This window comes from Sus scrofa, chromosome 14 (assembly GCF_054392235.1).
Source record: "Sus scrofa isolate SSC_HxYL_T2T_F1_AM1 chromosome 14, Sscrofa_HxYL_maternal_Yorkshire_Landrace_v2.0, whole genome shotgun sequence".
NCBI classification, from domain to species: domain Eukaryota; kingdom Metazoa; phylum Chordata; class Mammalia; order Artiodactyla; family Suidae; genus Sus; species Sus scrofa.
The window spans coordinates 42052746-42073273 of record NC_139396.1 but is presented as its reverse complement, the minus strand read 5'-3'; the positions used below and the strand labels follow the sequence as shown (position 1 = coordinate 42073273).

The 20528-nt window shown below is 45.6% G+C and overlaps 1 protein-coding gene across 5 annotated transcripts in view; it reads left to right on the top strand.

The window, feature by feature from the left end:
- Positions 1 to 20528, top strand: part of PALLD (palladin, cytoskeletal associated protein) — a 341957-nt gene that overhangs the window by 141421 nt on the left and 180008 nt on the right. For all 5 annotated transcript variants that reach the window (XM_021073310.2, XM_021073309.2, XM_021073311.2 and 2 more), the window contains 6 exons: positions 942 to 1117; positions 8272 to 8338; positions 9611 to 9716; positions 12831 to 12905; positions 16864 to 17005; positions 17496 to 17519. In XM_021073310.2, coding sequence (XP_020928969.1) covers positions 942 to 1117; positions 8272 to 8338; positions 9611 to 9716; positions 12831 to 12905; positions 16864 to 17005; positions 17496 to 17519 — 590 coding nt within the window. The remainder of the gene's footprint in view (positions 1 to 941; positions 1118 to 8271; positions 8339 to 9610; positions 9717 to 12830; positions 12906 to 16863; positions 17006 to 17495; positions 17520 to 20528) is intronic.

The window sequence follows — 20528 nt, the reverse complement described above, 5'->3', positions numbered from 1 at the left end:
GTAGGTTGCAGATGCGGCTCAGATCTGGCATGGCTGTGGCTGTGGTGTGGGCTGGCGGCTACAGCTCCCATTCGCCCCCTAGCCTGGAAACCTCCATGTGCCGCAGGCGTGGCCTTAAAAAGACCAAAAAAAAAAAAAAAAAGTTCTCTAGATACCAGAGGTGGGGAAGGATGGACTCTGTTCCTGCCTGGCTGGCCAGGTTGGCAGAGCACTGCCGCCCAGGGTCTGCACCATGACCTCCAGTCTCCCTTGACACAGTAGGCATTTTGCGCATAATATCGATATTACTCTCATATTCCTCTTTAGATACAAATAAGCAATACAACTGTAATAGACATAAGAGGCATTTGTGATAAACTGCCTTTATGGACTCTTTGGATTTCTGTCCCTTTGGTGCTGTCAGCGACATGGTCTTCCCCAGTTTGATCGTGTCCTTTTCTCCCAGGTTGACACGCTGTTCCAAGTGTTCACAGAGGAAACCCATGTATCGTCTAGCCATTCATTTCCTGATCTGAGATGCAGAGCTTCTGGCACTAACACGGACACAGATCCTTTTTTATCAAACAAGCATCCTATTCCACAGCATCTCGCCTTTCACGTCCGCTTTCTCTTTTTTTTTTTGTCTTTTTGTTATTTCTTGGGCCGCTTCTGGCGGCATATGGAGGTTCCCAGGCTAGGGGTCGAATCGGAGCTGTAGCCACTGGCCTACACCAGAGCCACAGCAACTCGGGATCCGAGCCGCGTCTGCAACCTACACCACAGCTCACGGCAACGCCGGATCCTTAACCCACTGAGCAAGGGCAGGGACCGAACCCGCAACCTCATGGTTCCTAGTCAGATTCGTTAACCACTGCGCCACGACGGGAACTCCCGCGTCCGCTTTCTGATGTTCAACCCTGTTTTCTTTCTCTCCCTCCTGCCCTGCCGTCCTCATGGCACAGATGGTTCTGTGAAGGGAAGGAACTGCACAACAGTCCTGACATCCAGATCCAGGGGGACGGCGACCTGCACACGCTGCTCATAGCTGAGGCCTTCGAGGACGACACGGGCCGATACACCTGCCTGGCCACCAACCCCAGCGGCTCCGACGCCACATCCGCCGAGGTGTTCATTGAAGGTACACAGGGTGTGGGGTGGGCAGGGGCCTGTGGCTCTGGTCCCACAGGGCTTCTCCAGCACACAGGGCACAAACATGTTGTGGGTCTAACCTCAGTCATCCTGGAAGCTTTATAAATAAATCTGACACTTGGGCACATGTCAGCGATATCTCATTTCAACATTTGTTCCTTTCCATTGAAAATACTTCAGCGACATTAACTTGAATGTACTTATGACATTCTAAGTATCCAACTTGTTTTTGGTTTCTCTGGTGGATAAAGAATGGGGATATTTTGAAGTACTGTATCTATCAACCAAAGTTGAACTTAAATGATTTAGGAAATAATTCATGGGAAGGTAGATTGAATATTTTTTAATGTTCTCATTTTAGCTAAATTCTGGGATTTTTTCCTCTTTTGTTAAGACACTGCTATTCCTGCTAAATGTACCATGAACTTGCAATCACTCGGTGAAAGATTTCAAGAATCTATGTTGCATTAAAGGAGAGTAGGCAGAGTAGACTATTTCTATAGTTCTAACAATTCTTTTTTAAAAAAAAATTATAATAGTTGATTTACAATGGTTTGTCAATTTATGCTGTACAGCAAAGTAACCCAGTCACACACATATATATGTATATTCTTTTTTTCACGTTATCCTCCATCCCTTTCCATCACAAGTGATCAGATATAGTTCCTTGGGCTAAACAGCAGGATCTCATTGCTTATCCACTACAAATGCAATAGTTTGCATCTACTAACCCCAAACTCCCAATCCATCCCACTCCCTCTCCCTCTTCTTCCCTCTTGGCAACCACAAGTCTGTTCTCCAAGTCCATGAGTTTCTTTTCTGTAGATAGGTTCATTTGGGCCATATATTAGATTCCAGATGTAAGTGATATCATATGGTATTTGTCTTTCTTCTTCTGACTTACTTCATTTAGTATGAGAGTCTCCAGTTCCATCCATGTTGCTGCAAATGGCATTATTTTGTTCTTTTTTATGGCTGAGTAGTATTCCATTACGTATATATACCACATCTTCTTAATCCATTCCTCTGTTGATGGATATTTAGGTTGTTTTCATGTCTTGGCTGTTATGAATAGTGCTGCAATGAACATAGGGGTGCGTGTATCTTTTTCAATGGCTGCTTTGTCTGGATATATGCCCAGGAGTGGGATTGCTGGATCATAGGATAGTTCTATATTTAGTTTTCTGAGGAACCTCCATGCTGTTCTCCATAGTGGTTGTACCAATTTACATTCCCACCAGCAGTGCAGGAGGGTTCCCTTTTCTCCACACCCTCTCCAGCATTTGTTATTTGTAGACTTACTAATGATGGCCATTCTGACTGGTGTGAGGTGGTACATCATTGTAGTTTCAAGTTGCATTTCTCTAATAATTAGTGTTCTAACATTTCAGGGGTTTTTTCTATACCCACAGCATGTGGAAATTCTTGGGCCAGGGATCGAACCTGAACCATAGCAGCAACCTGAGCTGCAGCAGTGACAACACCAGATCCTTAACCCACTGAGCCACAAAGAACTCCATAAATTTTTTTTTTTTCTTTTTAGGGCTGCACCCACAGCATATGAAAGTTCCCAGGCTAGAGGTCTAATCAGAGGTTCACCTTTTGGCCTGCGCCATAGCCACAGCAACACAGGAATCTAGCCACATCTGCGACCTACACCGCAGCTTGCTGTAATGCCGGATCCCTGACCCACTGAGCAAGGCCAGGGGTTCAACCTGAGTCCTCATGCACACTAGTCAGGTTTGTTAGCCACAATGGGAACTCCGATAATTCACTGAGAAGATTCAGCCTAGAGGGAATTAGAAAACTTGAAATCTAACTATGTAGTTTACGTCACTGTTGCATTTGAATCAATACCAATAATTTGAGTTTCAAGTGTCTTACACACCACAGTGTTTTGTTGTCCCTAAAGCCATAAACTGGTGAGCCCCCTAGTAACTGCTTGCATTTCAAAATAGTAGTTAGACTACGGAAAGAAAATTTAAATTCTTGAGCTCTCCACTACCTTAAACTTCATCTTTTTACTAATTTTTAACTGTTTAATAGCACTCAATTTCTTTGTTTTATAAAGTGGAAGAAAACAAGATGTGAACCATTATTTATAGCCCCTATAAGAACTAACAAAAAAATTGGTTCTAGAAGTAACTGTTATTGAAAGTGTGTGCCTTTGCTTTTAACAAAAGGATTCCCTGCAGCGTTTGCAAAAGCCTCTGTGAGATCCTCAGGGAACCTCGTCCTGCAAATAAGAGCAGACCTCTGGGACTGACAGTCACAACAGCTACGGTGGCCTCCACACTCATGCAGACGCAGTCATTCAGGCCTCAGCGTGAGCCTGTTCGGTGTTATCAGGGGCCCTGTGTATGCAGGTGAAGCCCGGCCAGAGAGGTTAGAGGATTTGCTCAAAGTCACCAGGACTTGAACCCAGGCCATCCTGCTCCAGGGCCTGTGTCCTTAGCCTCTGTGTCATACGTACTCCAAAGTGCTAAATGAACAGGAAGGAATGTTGGAAAGAAGAACATTTACTGCCTTAGCAGAAAGTTTAACTCATGGGTGGCCTGTGGAGCAAACGCTGTGAAGCATTTTCAGTACAATGAAGGAAAGTTAAACTTGAATTAAAAAAAAAAAAAACTGTTTGCTAATGATAGTCGGATTTGTCTCCCAAAACCAAGTCCAGATAGAACCTCTTGAGGTGTTTCTCTTTTCATTTTACATCTTTTAAATTTTTTTAAATTTAATTTTTGTTTTTCTGTTGTGTTTTTAGGGCCGCACTCGAGGCATATGGAGGTTCCCAGGCTAGGAGCTGAATTGGAGCTGTAGCCACTAGCCTACACCACAGCCACAGCAATACAGGCTCTGAGCCGTGTCTGTGACCTACACTACAGCTCACAGCAACGCCAGATCCTCAACCCACTGAGTGAGGCCAGGGATCAAACCGGCCTCCTCATGGATGCTAGTCAGATTCGTTTCCACTAAGCCATGGCAGGAACTCCATGGATTGCTTCTCTACTGCAGATGTTAAATCACGTCAGGTTTATGTACTAGTCTCTTAATACCCACTCAAACACCTCTTTCCAAGGCCTCACTGTGTGCCAGGCAGTGTGGGTACAAATGCAATGGAGACAGCCTTGCTGTCAAGGATCTCCCAACATATGAGCAGAGATGGACAGATTTTTAAAAAAATTGAAAGTAAGTGATATTTTAGGTGATATAAAGTTGCCGAAATCTCAGCTGCCTCTGCACATAGATGCCAAATAGAAACATGGAGACAGAGTTGGAGGAAATAGAAAAAGGAGCTTGAATGGCCAGGCAAAGAGGGGACACAGCAGGCTAGTGTCTCAAGGACTCTGTCCCCCTTGGAGGGGGTAGCAAGGAGTCTTCTAGTCTTGGAGGAACAGCGCATGGTCAGCTCGTGGACATTCTCCTGATTGGTGGGTGGTGAGGTTATTGGGAGTCAGCATCATCAACCTTCTGGTTCCAGCTAGTCTGGGGTGTACGTGCTTGTGGGCAGCATCCAGTTGACTTCTCCCACCCAGTGGGGCTTCAGCACCTGCCAAACAGCTCCAAGGACATGGCTCAGAATAGTATCTATAGTCTCTGAAGAAGAACTAACTAAAGGTCCTTGACTTTGTTGAATGGCTAAACTATTATTATCTTGTCTTGCTTGACTGTTTTCCTTTTTCTCTGGATTTTCTTACTTCTCTAATTAAATTGATTATTTGACTAAAGTTTTTCTAGAGACAAAAAGGCAAGAGGAGGATGTGAGTGGGGGTCCATCCTGGGAAGGCCTCCCGGGGTCCTGCTCGGTGACAATAATAGAAGTATATAAAGTGTTATAAAGATACCAAAGAGGAGTTCCCCCGTCGTGGTGCAGTGGTTAACGAATCCAACTAGGAACCATGAGGTTGCGGGTTCGGTCCCTGCCCTTGCTCAGTGGGTTAAGGATCCGGCGTTGCTGTGAGCTGTGGTGTAGGTTACAGACGCAGCTCGGATCCCGCATTGCTGTGGCTCTAGCATAGGCCAGCAGCTACAGCTCTGATTCCACCCCTAGCCTGGGAACCTCCATATGCCGCGGGAGTGGCTCAAGAAAAGGCAAAAAGACAAAGACAAAAAAAAAAAAAAAAAATACCAAAGAACTTAAGCTTAACTGCAAAATACAGAAGATATACTTACTTTCCTATAATAAGGGGAAATACTTCCCTGCCTCAGAAACCCGTTTCAGGGTCCAGCTCTGGAGGCCTTGAACATGTACAACATGATCTTTAATGTTATTTCCTGAGGGGGCTTCCCAGAGAGTGAACCACGTAACTAAAGCTTCAGATGCAGGGTGAGGCCAGGCAGGGCTCTCAGCATCTCCGCACCTTTATCCAAAGCCTACTTCATGGGAGCACCTACTCTTCTGGCCCCGCATCTCTCACCACCATGTCGTGTGTTTATTGGTCCCTGTCTGTGTCCCCAAAGAATGGGAGCCCCCCAAAGGCAGGGTCTATGTGTTCCTCACCACGGCACCCTCGTTACATGACAGGTGCGCACGCAGCTGGCTCAGCCCTCAGCCTTTCGCAGGATGCAGGAGGACAGGCAGTGCTGGCAGATGGAGCAGAAAATCAGTTGGAAATCACAAGAGCCAGGAAATAGCAATCTTTTAATTTACTGAGCAGAAACTCATAGGTCATCTAAGGTTGGTTTGTTTGTTTGTTTGTTTTTTAAAAAGGAAAGGTGTGATGTAGGAAAATTAACCTAACACAGATGAACACAAATTTGAGAATGTTGGAAGGACAAGGTGGGTCTGTGCGGTGAGGGTCCAGGCCTAGGGTGTCCCTGCAGAAATAAATAGGAAGGACAGCAAACATCCCGCGGTTTCCTACGCAGCACATCCAGCATTGGTAAGAGCTGGAAAACCAAGGCGGAGAGCAGTCACAGGAAGGGGCACCAGACAGCCGTATGACAGAATTCAGGAAAGGTGGAAATTCCCAAAGTGTCAACAGGCAAATACAGCTAATTGCAAAGAGCACACACTGTGTGATTGCGCTGGAACAGATATGTACATAAATATACAGTCGCCAATCTGAGGTTTCACTTTCCATGGTTGCATTTACCAGTCAACTGCAGTGGGAAATAAGTGGAAAATTCCAGAAATAAATCATGGGTAGGTTTTGAATTTTTCACATTCTGAGCAATATGGTAGAATCTTTTGCCTGGGCTCCGACCACCTGGGAGATGAAGCATCCTTCTGTCCATGTGTCCTGTCAGGTGACTCCCAAGGTGTTTCTAGGCACCTGTTCAACGACCCTTATCTTATTAAAAACGGCCCCAAAGCCCAGGGCAGTGGTGCTGTGGATCGGGATGTGCCAAAGAGAAACCACACGGTGCTTCCTTTAAGTGAGAGGTGAAAGAAGGGAAAAACCTGTGTGCAAAGGTTGCCAAGATCCACGGCAACACAAACCTTCCACCTGTGAAGTTGGAAAGAAGGAAAAGGAAATTCCTATTAGTTTTGTCATGCACCTCAAGCTCTAAAAATTACACCCACGATGCATAACCAGGGCTTAGTTAAGAAAGAAGAGGCATTAGATTTGTACAATAAGATATTTTGAGAGGGAGAGACCACATTCACATAACTTTTTTATAATTGTTATAATCGTAATATAATTATGTGGTTATATTTGTTCTATTTTATTATGTTATTGTTAAACTCCTACTGTGCCTAATTAACAAATTAAACTTTATCTTAGGTTTGTAGGTGTAAGAAGAATAGCATTTATAGGATTTGGTTCTGCCTGAGGTTTCAGGCATACACTTAAGTCTAGCCCACACCTTCCTCTGATAATGAGGGACCACAGTATGTTTATTAATAAATTCAGTTTATCTGAAAAGTATAGGGCAGACTGTTAGCATGTGCAGAATGGGGTCAAGGAAAGTGCATACTGGTGTTCACTATTATATACACAATTCTGTGCTGTTTGTTACTTTCCTATAACATGTATTATTTTAAGAGATTTTAAATAGATAATTTGAATAACAAGTTGAATATGGCTCATAGAAGAGGCATCAAGAATATACTTCTAACGATCACAGTTATTTTATTTTAGTCTTTTTTGGGGGATGGGGGGAAGCACCTACGGCATACAGAGGTCCCCAGGCTACAGGTCGAATTGTAGCTGAAGCTGCCAGCTTACACCACAGCCACAGCAACAGGGGATCTGAGCTACATCTGTGACTTACACCACAGCTCATGGCAACACCAGATCCTTAACTCACTGAGCGAGGCCAGGGATTGAACCCACGTCCTCATGGATATCAGTCGAGTTCTTAGCCCACTGAGCCTCTACGGGAACTCCCAAACCATCACAGTTATTTTAAATGTCACTTAAATCTCTTGTCACAAAATATATGAGCATTAATATATAAGGACAGTTTGCACTCAGACTAAAAATCCGACAAGGTGACCCTGAATTTTGAAATAGTAATAAAGCAAATAAATTTGGGAGGGCGTGATCCAAAATTAGAGACAATCATGTTCAAGAAGGAAGCCACGGTCAAGTTCCACTTTATCAAAGAATCCAAAAGCATCTCCCAATTAATGAGCAATGAAGATATGGGTAATATGCACCATGGAGGTTTTATACACAGACACATATTTATTTCATCATTTATAAGCCCTTTAAAAGTATGGTTTAATGGCCAAAGTGATTAAAATGAAACTAACAATAAATGACATTACACACATATTGCTTTGAAAAAGGCTTTTCTTGGGTAGTTCTTTTTTTTTTTTTTTTTTGCTTTTTAAGCCCACACCCACAGCATATGGAAGTTCTAAGGCCAGGGATTGAATCAGAGCCACAGCTGTCGGCCTACACCACAGCTCAAGGCAACGCTGGATCTCTGACCCACTGAGTGAGACCAGGAATCAAACCTGCATCCATGGATACTAGTCAGATTCCTTTCCCTTGTGCCACAATGGGAACTCCCAGGTAGTTCTTTTTTTCAATGATTATCTGAAAAAAACAAGTAAAATGATCTGAACCATTCTGTATTTCAGAATAAGACTTTGCATGTCATTGTTTGGAAATAATGAGCATTACCTTTGAGCATTACCTTTGAAGCAGTTTTAGATCCTACTTAACCTCTTTATTATTATTTTTAACTCAGGTGCCAGTTCATCCGATTCTGACAGTGAAAGTGTAGCTTTCAAGTCAAAACCTGGAGCCATGCCACAGTAAGTGCCTACAATTCCGTCAACTGTAAGCAAAGAATGTCAACAGAATGGTGGACTGTGACAGTGTGTGACGCCACTTGTATTGGGCTCTGAAGGGAAAGGTCAGCTGATGTCAATCAAAGATCAATTATTTGAACCTGGACCCAGTTTTAACTTACGAATTCCAACATTGAAGCCTGCGTTTCATCATCGGTCTGCCAAAATCTAACCATCCACAGTGTTAGTTTCAAGACAATGAACTTGTTATAAGTATAGGAAAAGAATGGTCACATTGAGGGAAAATTACTTAAATCATTACTAAAAACAGGAGATGACCAATTTATTCACGCAAATTAGAAAATATCTAATTAGGCCAGAAATAGGTGTACGTTTGGATAAAGTTTATTTCCAGTTAGATCTTGTCATGAAAGTCTTAAAATTTAGTTTTTCCTATACATATATGCATTTTTAGTAAAATGTTAGCCTTTTAATTATTTCGCATAAATAAAATAAAATCTACCAGAATTCTTTGGAAAATTCCATGAATGTTCAGATGGTGCCAATAAATGTCTTTGATTTGCTGGCATATACATAATAACAGTTGCATCCATCCAGAATCAAATAACCAATGAATATTAACGCTAGAGGGACTTGGGTAAGATCGTATGCTCTGACACCTCTGTGTTCAGATAAGGATCCCTGGTTTAGTGAAGTGAGCTTACTTGCTGGAGGTTACACAGCTTTAGATTTTAACTTAGTGAAACTAGGCCTTGAAATTCTTCTTAACCTTTCTCCCCACCTCACTAGCTTTTATGGACCGAGAAGACAAAAATCTTAAGGTGCTATCAGCCTTACACATGTGAGAAACTAGAACAAAAAACAGCTGGTAGACTTAAAACAGACACCCAGACCTTCAGATTAAATACGGAGCCCAGACCCTAAATGTGTCAGCTATCTGCTTATTGCTAGAGCCTGGGCTTTTTCCAAGGCTTTTCTTTTCTCTTAGGAGTTTCAAGTTCAGTGTTTTGGGTTCTCAGGTAAGACCTGAGATACATGGTTACATGAGCTGCTCTTCTTTCATCTATGGGTTGACTTTGCCTGTGTCTGTCGGGTCATTCTGTGCATATACTGACAACTACTATTCTCACTGCGGTGGTGGGTCCCCGTTTGTGAAACACTGACAGTGGCAGCCAGTTGATTATCCATAGACACTGGGCTATTGTGTGGAAATGTTTCGAAGAGTATTTCCTGCCGAAAAAATTCTGACTGAGCACTTGATTCCTTATCTTTCAGAGCTCAGAAGAAAACAACTTCCGTTTCCTTGACGATAGGATCATCGTCTCCCAAGACAGGGGTGACCACCGCCGTGATTCAGCCACTGTCTGTCCCCGTTCAGCAGGTGTGTGTGCTTGACCACAGCCCAAAAGGAGTCAAGCTCATTAGCAGACTACTTGGGTCAAAGAATTTAGCTTTGCTTCTAACTAGCCCTCCCTTAAAATATTCTCTAAGTGGAAACACAACTGGGAGAAAAGAAAATGGTAGGTAAAGTTCTTCCTTTTAATGCACTAAACATAATCTTTAATCAAAGACACAGCACCGATTAATGAACATTGCATTTCCTTTGGGAACCTGTCTTTCTAGCAGCCAATAGTCTGGGCTCTGTTTTAGCTGTTACTGTTTGATTTTCCCCCACATCTGTGCCCATTTCCATTTAGAAAATTCATTAGCTCATTGAAAACAAAGTAGAAGAAAAGTCCACATACTGACAAAAGCTTTCCCATCCTCAAAGAGCTAAGCAGATAATACAGGAAAAAATTCATTACATCCCTTCACCATGCATTTTCTTTTCTTTTTTTTTTAGTGGATTTTATTACATTTATAGTTGTACAGTGACCACCACAACCCAGTTTTATAGCATTTCCATCCCAGACCCCCATCACCACAAATTTTTATCCTTCATTTATCTCATCGCAAGACTGCATTAGCCAAGAGGAAACAGCAGTACAAACTCCTGGAAAGTAATTACATAAGTTTACTTTGCAAACACAAACAACATGAAGTATTTTTAACAAAAAAAAATAAAATCTAGAGCGTTCCCTTTGTGGCTCAGCATGTTAAGAACCCAACTGGTGTCCATGAGGATGTGGGTTTGATCCCTGGCCTTGCTCAGTGGGTTAAGGATCCGGCATTGCCATGAACTACTGTGTAGGTCACAGAGGCAGTTCAGATCTGGTGTGGCTATGGTTGTGGGGCAGGCCAGCAACTGCAGCTCCAATTCAACCCTTAGCCTATGAACTTCCATATGCTGCAAGTGTGGCCATAAAAAAATAATAAAATCTAAATGTCTCTAAATCAAACATGATACCTGGCCTTTATGCTGTGATGAGCATCTTTAAACCCAGCACTCTCGGAATGTGAGCTCACCCTTGACCCCTACTGGCCTGTCTTCCAGCTACTGAGCTCCCCTAGGTCCACGGGTGTGTCCTCCAGCTACTGAGCTCCCATAGTACATGAGTGTGTGCACCAGTTACTGAGCTCCCAAAGGTACCTTAGAAAGTGCAGGGTGTGACAGGCTCTGTGTCAAGTAGGTGCACAGAAGACACATCTGTGCTCATAAACTTGAGAAGCACCAACCAGTACGAGTTACTCAGACACAGCATGTATAGTAGATATTTCCTTTAAACCCCTGAACCAGGATTCATAAAAATCATTCTGGCTAAGGCAGTGGCCTTGTTTGGGGTTTGATAATTACGTACTAGTGAGTATTTCATGAATGCTTAGCCCCGTGCTAGGCATTTCATGGCAGAAAAAAATATCAGTGGCTCCATTCCCAAAGTTTATAAACTCTGAGTGGGGAACAGGAAATGTACACATGTAGCACTTCTTGAACATGACTATATTGAGGTGTCACAGGGCAGCCTCAGGACAGAAAGACACACGTGCCTCTAAATGTATACGCAGTGTGAACAGTACATGGAGAAATGGTTTAAATGCATCAGGAACACCAAGTGGAAGGGAATAGACCTCACTTTTACAGTTGGGAGAAGGAGGTGCACAGAGAAATGCTCTTGATGTGCTGGGCAATATGACACCAGCTACATGGCAAGGACAACCCCAAGAGCTGCCAGTGTGAATCCCAGCCTCACCACTGACTAACCAGGGGCCCTTGAGCAGGTGACCTGACCTCTCTGTGCCATTTCTGCATCTGTGAAACTTTGACAGTGAGATCATGCATCTCAGGGTATCATGGGGGTCCAATGAGTTCTCCTTCACAGACTCAGGACAGTGCCTGGCACAGGGTAAATGCCACACAAGTGATCACACACGCTTTAGGCAAGAAAAGACAGTGAGACCCAGGCCTCCTGAACCACAGGCCAGCCCAGAGTGTCCAGAGAGGGTGAGGAAGGCCAAGCATCTCCATGACGACCAGCTTTCCCGGCATTGCCCTGTGGTCCACAGCCGCCCCCAGATCCGTGGCAGCACATCCGCAGATTCCGCCACTTGAGGGTAGAAACATGCCTGTTGTGCATTTTATGTAGGGTCTTCAGCATCCCTGGATTTTGGTGTCCCAGGGGTTCTGGTTCCAGGACCCCAGGGATACTGAGGGAAGGCTATATTTACACACATACCATGAGGTCACCATCATCTTGGGCTAGGAAGCTAGCAATCACTTATGTAAAAATGAATCAATCCAGATTGTTTGAAAATAAATAATCAGACTCAAAGAAGTGCTTTCCATTCATTATGAAATCCTTACCCTTCCCCAAAGTGAGGTGGTGGTTCAGCACCTTTGCCTTTTGCACATCAAGAAAAAGATACTGGAAGGTTCCCATTGTTGTTCAGTGGTAACAAGCCCAACTAATATCCATGAAGATGCAGGTTCAATCCCTGGCCTCGCTCAGTGGGTTAAGGGGCCCAGCATTGCCATGAGCTGTGGTGTAGGTCACAGATGCAGCTCAGATCTAGCATTGCTGTGGCTGTGGTGTAGGTTGGCAGCTATAGCTCCAATTTGACCCCTAACCCGGGAACTTCCATGTGCCACAAATGCAGCCCTAAAAAACAAAAAAACAAAAAAAAAAGGAAAAAATACTGTATTTTTTCTTTCTTTTTCTTTCTTTTTTTTTTTTTTGGAATCTGTACATCAAAAAGGATTCAGATTAAAAATGAGATAGGTAGATGTTTGATAACCAGTAGCATGTGCTTTGCATTCAGTGAGTACAGACTGTATTTCAAAATAAAACAGAAAAAGACCCTTGTGGAAGTGCTACACACAGGAACCCACTGGATCATAGCCTATAGAAGCACGTGGGTCCCTGAGGGCCCTGACTAGCCTTTTGAACAGAGAACAGGTGTGAGATGAGGATAGAGGGCATGTGTGCTGGGGTGGGAGGGGGTAGCTGTGCGGTCCCCCTTGAGTGTCCTTCACGGGCGCCATCCCAATAACACCAGGTCCCTGGAGCCCATCTGTCAGCATTTGTATGTTAGAGTTTGATCCATGTGCTTTGCTTTCCAGGCCCCCAGCCCCACCTCGTACCTCTGCCGGCCAGATGGACCTGCAGCTGCCTGCCTCCCTCCTGTCTTCACCAAGGTTTGATCTCTTCGGGTCTCTTTCTGGGGATTTAGTCTGAATCTTAAATTCCATTCCCATGTGGCTTCATGTCAAGTCTTTAAAAATTAAAAGGAGTGGATCAGCAGGCTTTATCAGGGTTGCCTTTGGGGCTAAATGGATACTCATCGCACAGCTGCTGCAGGATTGTAATCTTGTGAGGGGTTGTGAAGTGTGTGCACCGTCACATTCGGCCTGATAGGGTTCAAAATAGAGGGGGGGGATATGCAAAAAAACAAGACAAAATGCTGGGTAGGGAACTGGGAGAATGGGCAAGCCTTATAAAATACATCTTACAAAAACTGACTAATTCACAGTTGGCACTGGTGCTTTGCATGGCCAAGTTGATAACATGCATTCCATAGGCCAACTGTTCAGCTCGGAAATGGTCCCATGTTGGAGTTCCCGTCGGGGCTCAGTGGTTAACGAACCCGATTAGCAACCATGAGGATGCGGGTTTGATCCCCGTCCTTCCTCAGTGGGTTAAGGATCTGGTGTTGCCATGAGCTGTGGTGTAGGTCGCAGACATGGCTCGGATCCCTCATTGCTGTGGCTGTGGCCTAGGCTAGCAGCTACACATCCAATTTAACCCCTAGCCTGGAAACCACCGTATACCACAGGTACGGCCCTAAAAAAAAAAAAAAAAAAGAAAGAAAGAAAAAGAAATGATCCCATGTAGTATTTCTTCTCTGTCTCCCTGCCCCCAATTTTGAGAAGACATGTTAAAAAGCAGAGATAAATGATGATACGCACCTGTGCACTGGGACACCTTCAGAGGTCAAGACCCCAGATCAGTCCATAAGTTTGATGCAAATCCAGCTCAGATTTCAGCAGGTTCCTTGTTTGATGTTGAACTTGGCAGTTGGACCCTAAATGTTTCGTGGAGGAAAACGTGGTGAGAGCAGCAAGGCCCTCCCTCAGGAGAAGGCGGAGGTGTCAAGACTTCCAAGGCCAGAGCACCAGGAGAGCAGTGCTGGCTCCAGGCCAGACCAATGGACAGGGCCCAGCGAGTGTCCCCAAGACACCCCAGCACCATGGTAACTGAGGCTTACTGGGCTGAGCGGTCCTCAGCAGAGGTGGACCCCAACCTCACACTTTTCACAAAATCCATTCCAAGTAACTAGAGATGAAGGTGAAAGAAATCTCTATAAATCCGTCAGTCATCTGCTCAGACAGGCACAAGAGCACATGCTTGGTCTTCATGTGGGAAACGATTCTGCTAAGCCCGCCCGGCTCCAGCTTTATTAAAGAGCTGTTTAATGCTGTTTTTCCTAGACAGTATTTACTGGAGGACAGAGGCAGTAAATGATAGTGGTTGTCAACAACCTTAAACATCCCCCCCTACCCAGGATAAAATACCCAAGAAGAAAGAAGACATGTAAAACCCACCAACGACGCTGGTAGCATAATCATAGCCTATGAGGTCATCCTTTGGTGTTTAGAGCAGGAACTGTTTACAGAGGGTCGGGCTCCAAACACTTACCTGTAGTTTATGAGCTTTATACAAATAGCTTCGTGCACTTGGCCAGAAAAATCTCTTACCTGCTGCATTATTTCTGGGACACAGTTGATGCCCGTGCCCCCCCACCCCCACCTCACGGCTGAGGCCTATCAAGTCTGTGCTGTGGGGGAGGGCTCTGCCTCCATCTCACACAGCTCTGGCAGGGTCCCCGCTTTCCCTGGGGCTGAGCTGGGGCCACAGAGCTGTGGGGACATTGGGACACGGGTCCCAGGGCCACATGTGAGGCCAGGGGAGCAGTCTGTCCCAATGGTGCCTCTTCCCAGACAGTCAAACCCTCCAAGGAACCCCAGTGCCCAGGGGGCCTAACAACAAGAGATGCCCAGACTCTGCCCGGTGGATGAGCCAGACAACCAAGGTCAGCCTCTGGAGATGGCTCGGCCTCCCTCTGGCTCCTCCCCAACCCTGCCCCGTATTCTGTCCAGCGAGCCATGGGGATAGCAGCTTCTGTTGTGAAAACCAGCTGCTCCAGGAGGAGCTGGGGCCATCCCCGGATGACTTCGGACTCCAACTCTGAAAGTTCTTGGCATCACCCGTCCTCTGCCTCCCACTTCTTCCCATGCTTGGGCAAAATGCATAATCCTCCGAGTAAACCAGAATTCCCCCCTGCTGTATGAAATCTCACACCTGAAGAATATTTGTGTACCATCTGGATGGACCTCGAATGCTTCGCAGACGTGCCCGAGGCATTTAATCATCAGTCCACACAAGCTGGACCCCTGAGCCACCCCTTTCCTGCTGATCCACTAAATTAGCTCTTTCTGGACCATTCGGAAGGTCAAAGTCACACAGGGAACTATACTTAATATTTTGGAATAACCTATAAGGGAAAAAAAATCTAAAAAAGAGAATAGATATAGAGATAGATAGATTCGGTATAAATGAATTGCTGTGCCAAACACCTGACACATGACATTGAAAAACCAACTATAGGGAGTTCCCATCATGGTGCAGTGGTTGGCGAATCCGACTAGGAACCATGAGGTTGCGAGTTTGATCCCTGCCCTTGCTCAATAGGTTAAGGATCCAGCGTTGCCATGAGCTGTGGTGTAGGTGGCAGACACAGCTCAGATCCCATGTTGCTGTGGCTCTGGTGTAGGCCAGTGGCTATAGCCCGATTAGACCCCTAGCCTGGGAACCTTCCATATGCCGAGGGAGCGGCCCAAGAAATGGCAAAAAGACAACAACAACAACAACAAAAAAAAAAAAAGAAAAGAAAAACCAACTATACTCCAGTTTTTAAAGAAAGAAAGCAAAAGTCTATTTAAAACCAGACATTTTTCTACATTTGAAAATAACGGCAGAGTAAGAATGCACTCAGAAAATCTTAATCTCATTTGAAAAAAGACCTTCTCAGCCATCAAAATTCCTACCAAATGCCTCCCCAGACTTCGCCCTGGACTTCTCTGTTTCTGCCCACGTCCTCAACTTTGAGGTTTTCCATACAGCTGGAGTGCACTCATGGCTGGCCAGTTGCTACAGGATCTGTTTTTCCCAGCACTCCATTTGTTGTCTCTTTGTACGAAGGTAAAATAGAAAACAAGACAGAAATAGAAAAAAAAGACACACATCCTAACATGAATGTGCTTGCTCTTGCTCTATGATAGCTGCATGACTTCATCATGTTTGACTTAGTTTAAAAGTTCTACGTGCCTATCAGATACCTTACTCTGGAGTCGGAAGTCTAAAGAATCAAAAAAATGTAAATGGGCCTGTCGCTGAGTAATTCTGGAGGAGAGAGGCCTCTGTTATCCTCCGGTATTTAATAGTCACCTTACAAGCTTTATTTACCTCTTTGCATTTGTGAGGCCAAATGAACTTCTAGTCTGTTGAGTCGTAAACGGTTACTTGGTCTAGAGGTGCAGTGGGGAGGCACTGAGGTCGGGGGCAAAAAGTGACATCGAGAGAGGGGGTGGCAAGGCAGAGGCACAGGGTGACAGCTAGGAAGGGGGCAGCGAGGTGGGGGAGGGGTGCTCCTGCTTCATTATCTCAGTCAAACCTCAAAATGAGAAGATGCCAAGCCTGGTCCCAGCAAACCTGGCTCAGGAAGCTGGTGGGCAGAGGTGGGCCCCCGGAGGAAAGGTCTGGGCTTGGAAGACAAGTTTTCCTTCCCTTCCTGTCCGTTCCCCGGGGATCTACACGCAGGCGGAGTGTAGCTGTTTTAAGAAGTTTGCCCTCCGCCAGCTCACTCCTCAGGGTAGATACAGGAAGGTGACAGTTGTTAATGGAAAACTCCGTAAATACTAGAGCCGTAAACTTGCAGGATGGGCCCAGCGCCTCCGCGGGCTCTTGCACAGCCTTGATGATAACTTCATTTTGTGGGCTTAGAGGTGGGATGGGCTCTAAGGCTGGGAAGGTCCGCTCCGTGTCAGGAGCCGACGCGGCTGCGGAGTGGTCTGATGGCATGTCCTTGCCTTCCAGGAGCTGCAGAGCATCGCGGCGACCGAGGGCCAGGTGGTGGTGCTGGAGTGCCGGGTCCGAGGCGCGCCCCCGCTGCAGGTGCGGTGGTTCCGACAGGGCAGTGAAATCCAGGACTCTCCAGATTTCCGGATCCTACAGAAAAGTAAGGCAGGGGTCCGCGCCCGCTTGTCTCATGCTCCGGGAGAGCCAGGGAGGGCGCCGTCACTACAGTGCGATGCCATGAGGACTTCTGTCCTCAAGGTGGGGGCGTGGGGGGCGCACTCCAAAGCCGCCCTGCTGGCTGGGGACCCAGAGACGCGCGGTTGGAAGTTATCCGTTCTTCCTTCAGAAAAAGGGCACCTGGACATTTGCATTCCAAGATGAGCCAATAATCTCAAGAGGTCCACAGCCTCCTGCAAGCCCTTCTACTAGTTGCAGTTTAAAATTTCCTAGTAGAAGCTGTTACAGGCATTCGGGTTCATTCGTAGGACTATAAATTGATCCACTACTACCTCTCTTTTATTGTGGAGTTTGCAGCAATTCTGCAAACACGTCCGTCCTAGACGAGGGAGCAGGAAAAGATGGGTAGGTTTGTGATGAACAGGACCCCACTCTAATGCTCTGTTTTATTTTTTTCCTCCTGTGGGAAACAGAACCTCGATCCACGGCTGAACCTGGTAAGAAGCCTTGCCTTTTTTTTCCTCTCTGGTAATGTGTCTCTTTGGTTTCAATAGTTCTTTGTTTCTGTTTTAAACCCATCAGCAGAACAATGTTTTTGCAGTTCCCTGGAAATGTGAAACCCCCCTTACAGACAATATCTTCTTTATCGCTGGTCTGCACACTGCAATTTACATCAACTTCTTTATTAGTAAAACATGAGGTTCCATTCAGACAAGCAGGTCAAGCTCAGTGACTTGAAGCTTTTCAAACTGTCGTCTTTTATACTCAGAACGCAAACTGAGCTAAAGATGAAAAAACATCCTCCTAAAATTCTGGTAGAAATACTTCTACTGACCAAAGGCCACCAACAACTAGACTCCCGCCTGGAAATGCATCTCACACAAGAGCAGCCCGAACTCGTCAGCAGAGACGACCGACCACCGGGCAGGCGCCTCTCATTTATGTGCCCTGGGCCATAAACGTTTACTGCGCTAAGAGCAAGAACAAAGGTCTTGTGCCCTGGAGCCCCTCTTCCTGACGAGCCCCTGGGCCCAGAGCATGTGATCCAGATGCGCGTTGCCCCCCTCCCCCAAACTTCTCCTATAGTTAGGGCTCCTGGTAGACCAACAGCGTGTTTATAAGAGAAACGGACATTTTTGTCCAGGTATTTCATAGTCCATCCTCCTCGAAGATTGCTTTCTTAGTATTTTTCCCATCAGTAAAGACACAGGTTTCAGTCACTTCTTGCCAAAGTGAAGCAAGGTGAGCCTCTGTTCAGCATCGCATGGACCCTCCACATCTCTCAGGAGCCTGCCTGCCGCTGGCCGTCCCTGGGGAGGTTGGCGGCTCCCCATCAGAGAGTCTGCGGTCAGTCCTGAACTTCTCAGATCTCAGCACTGGTCTGGAAAGCAGACTGTGGTCCTACTGAGGTCCTATCCCACTCAGTGGGACACAGGGTGACAGCGAGGAAGGGGGTGGCAAGGTGGAACACAGGGTGACAGCGAGGAAGGGGGCAGTGAGGTGGGGGAGGGACCCTCCTGCATAATTTTCTCAGTCAAACCTCAAAATGAGAAGATGCCAACTCTGGTCCCAGCAAACCTGGCCCAGGAAGCTGGTGGGCAGGGAGGGCGTGCTGTGGCAAGGTCTGCTTTCTGGTCCTGAGTCATCCCAGAGCATGCTGCCCACCTGGTGCTGTCACTGTGTCAGATGCTGTGGTCACTGTCCAAACTGTGAAACTACACAACTGCCTGTAACATGTCTTTGTTTAAAATTGCATGATGGGAGTTCCCTGGTGGCTCACCAGGTTAAGGCATTTCACAGCATTTTCACTACTGTGGCTCCAGTTCAGTCCTGGCCTGGGAACTTCTGCATGCCGTGAGCATCGGGTGGGGGGGCACCCCGAGGGGCACCCCTCCAAATTGCATAATGTTCCCTGATCCGTGGAACTTCTACCCAGTCTCCTACAGGAGCTGTTGTGGAACTCCTGTAGGGCTGAAGGCACATCTCTTACATTGTTATCTTAAATACACTGGCTAGATGGAGAAGGAGAGAAAGAAAAAGAAAGAGAAAATAAGAAAAATAGAAAAGTAAGAACCAAATATCTCTTTTATCTACAAGAAAGTACATGTGAACAAATTCATGGAGCAAGTTATCTCTTTTGATGCTTTATGTACAAATAAAACTAAAATCTTGGGCCAAAAGTTCTAAAAGCATTCCTGATGGAATGGATTAAGACTGCTTTTGATGTTGCCTTTTGGATTCTGTTTGAATTCATGAGACTCTTTTCTCGTCATTTTTTTATCCACTGTCAACACCTCCATAGGTGACAATGATTTATTTAGTGTCTCCTGGGATCTGTGTTGGGAAATCATAAACCAAGCGTCATCTTAAAATTCAAAACTCTGGTTAGACACTGCACAGTTTAGTTTCTGAGTACATTATCTGTTTGAAAAAATGAAAGCACTCAGTATACCAACTAGGAAGGAATATGTTTGGGTGAGTGGGGCAGATAGAAACTCCTCCCACCTCCCACCCCACACACCACATCCGTGCCTCAGTCGTGTTTGCTGTTTTGCATTTAGAATACAGTTTTTTGTTGTTGTTTTCTTTTTCAGCCGCACGTGCGGCATGTGGACATTCCCAAACTAGGGGTCGAATCAGAGCTACAGCTGCTGGCCTGTGCCACAGTCACAGCAACGCAGAATCCGAGCCATGTCTGCAGCCTACACCGCAGCTCACGGCAACGCCGGATCCTTAACCCACTGAGCAAGGCCAGGGATTGAATCCACGTCCTCATGGATCCTAGTCAGGTTTGTTAACCTCTGAGCCATGAAGGGAACTCCTAGAATATAGTTTTGATCATGAATTTGTCATAAAACCAGCCCTCAGCAGCTCCATGGAGTGATCCGATCTTGAGAATGTTCTTCAATGTCTTTTGGGTTAAAACCGGGCAAAGGAGAGCAGAATGTAGAAGGCGTCCTTGTCAACTGCGTACCCTGGCACTGAGGTGCCTTCTTTTCCTTTTCGCTTCAGTTCAACCTGAAAGCACTTAAGAAAACAGACTCCTCCTTCCCAACCACAATAATAGCGTTTGCTGAAAACAGGTATTTCTTGGTCAAGCAATATTTCAAGCAAATCTGTCAATATAAGCAAAACACATGTAGTGTCAGGAGCTATGAAAAACAGAGCGTGACTAGTCTACCCCAACCTCTGATCATTTCTGCACAATTGTATTCTCCACTACACGACGGGAATTGCTTGTTTCTTTCGTCGAGGAGCGCTAATGTGCTCTGCTTCAGGAAATCCACACTTGGCACATAGAGCTGAATAAAATCCACGCATGAACGACTATTCAAGTGAGTGCTTAAGTGAGTTGTTATGAGTAAGAACCTCAGAACCGGCAGAGTAACGCGTATTTGTAGTTAAACAGTGTTCTGGCTTGCCTGACAAAACCGGGTGGGAATATGATTCCTTTGCTCGTAGGAGACTGTTTTCTAACCTTGGCCTGGACGGTGACCATGGATGCC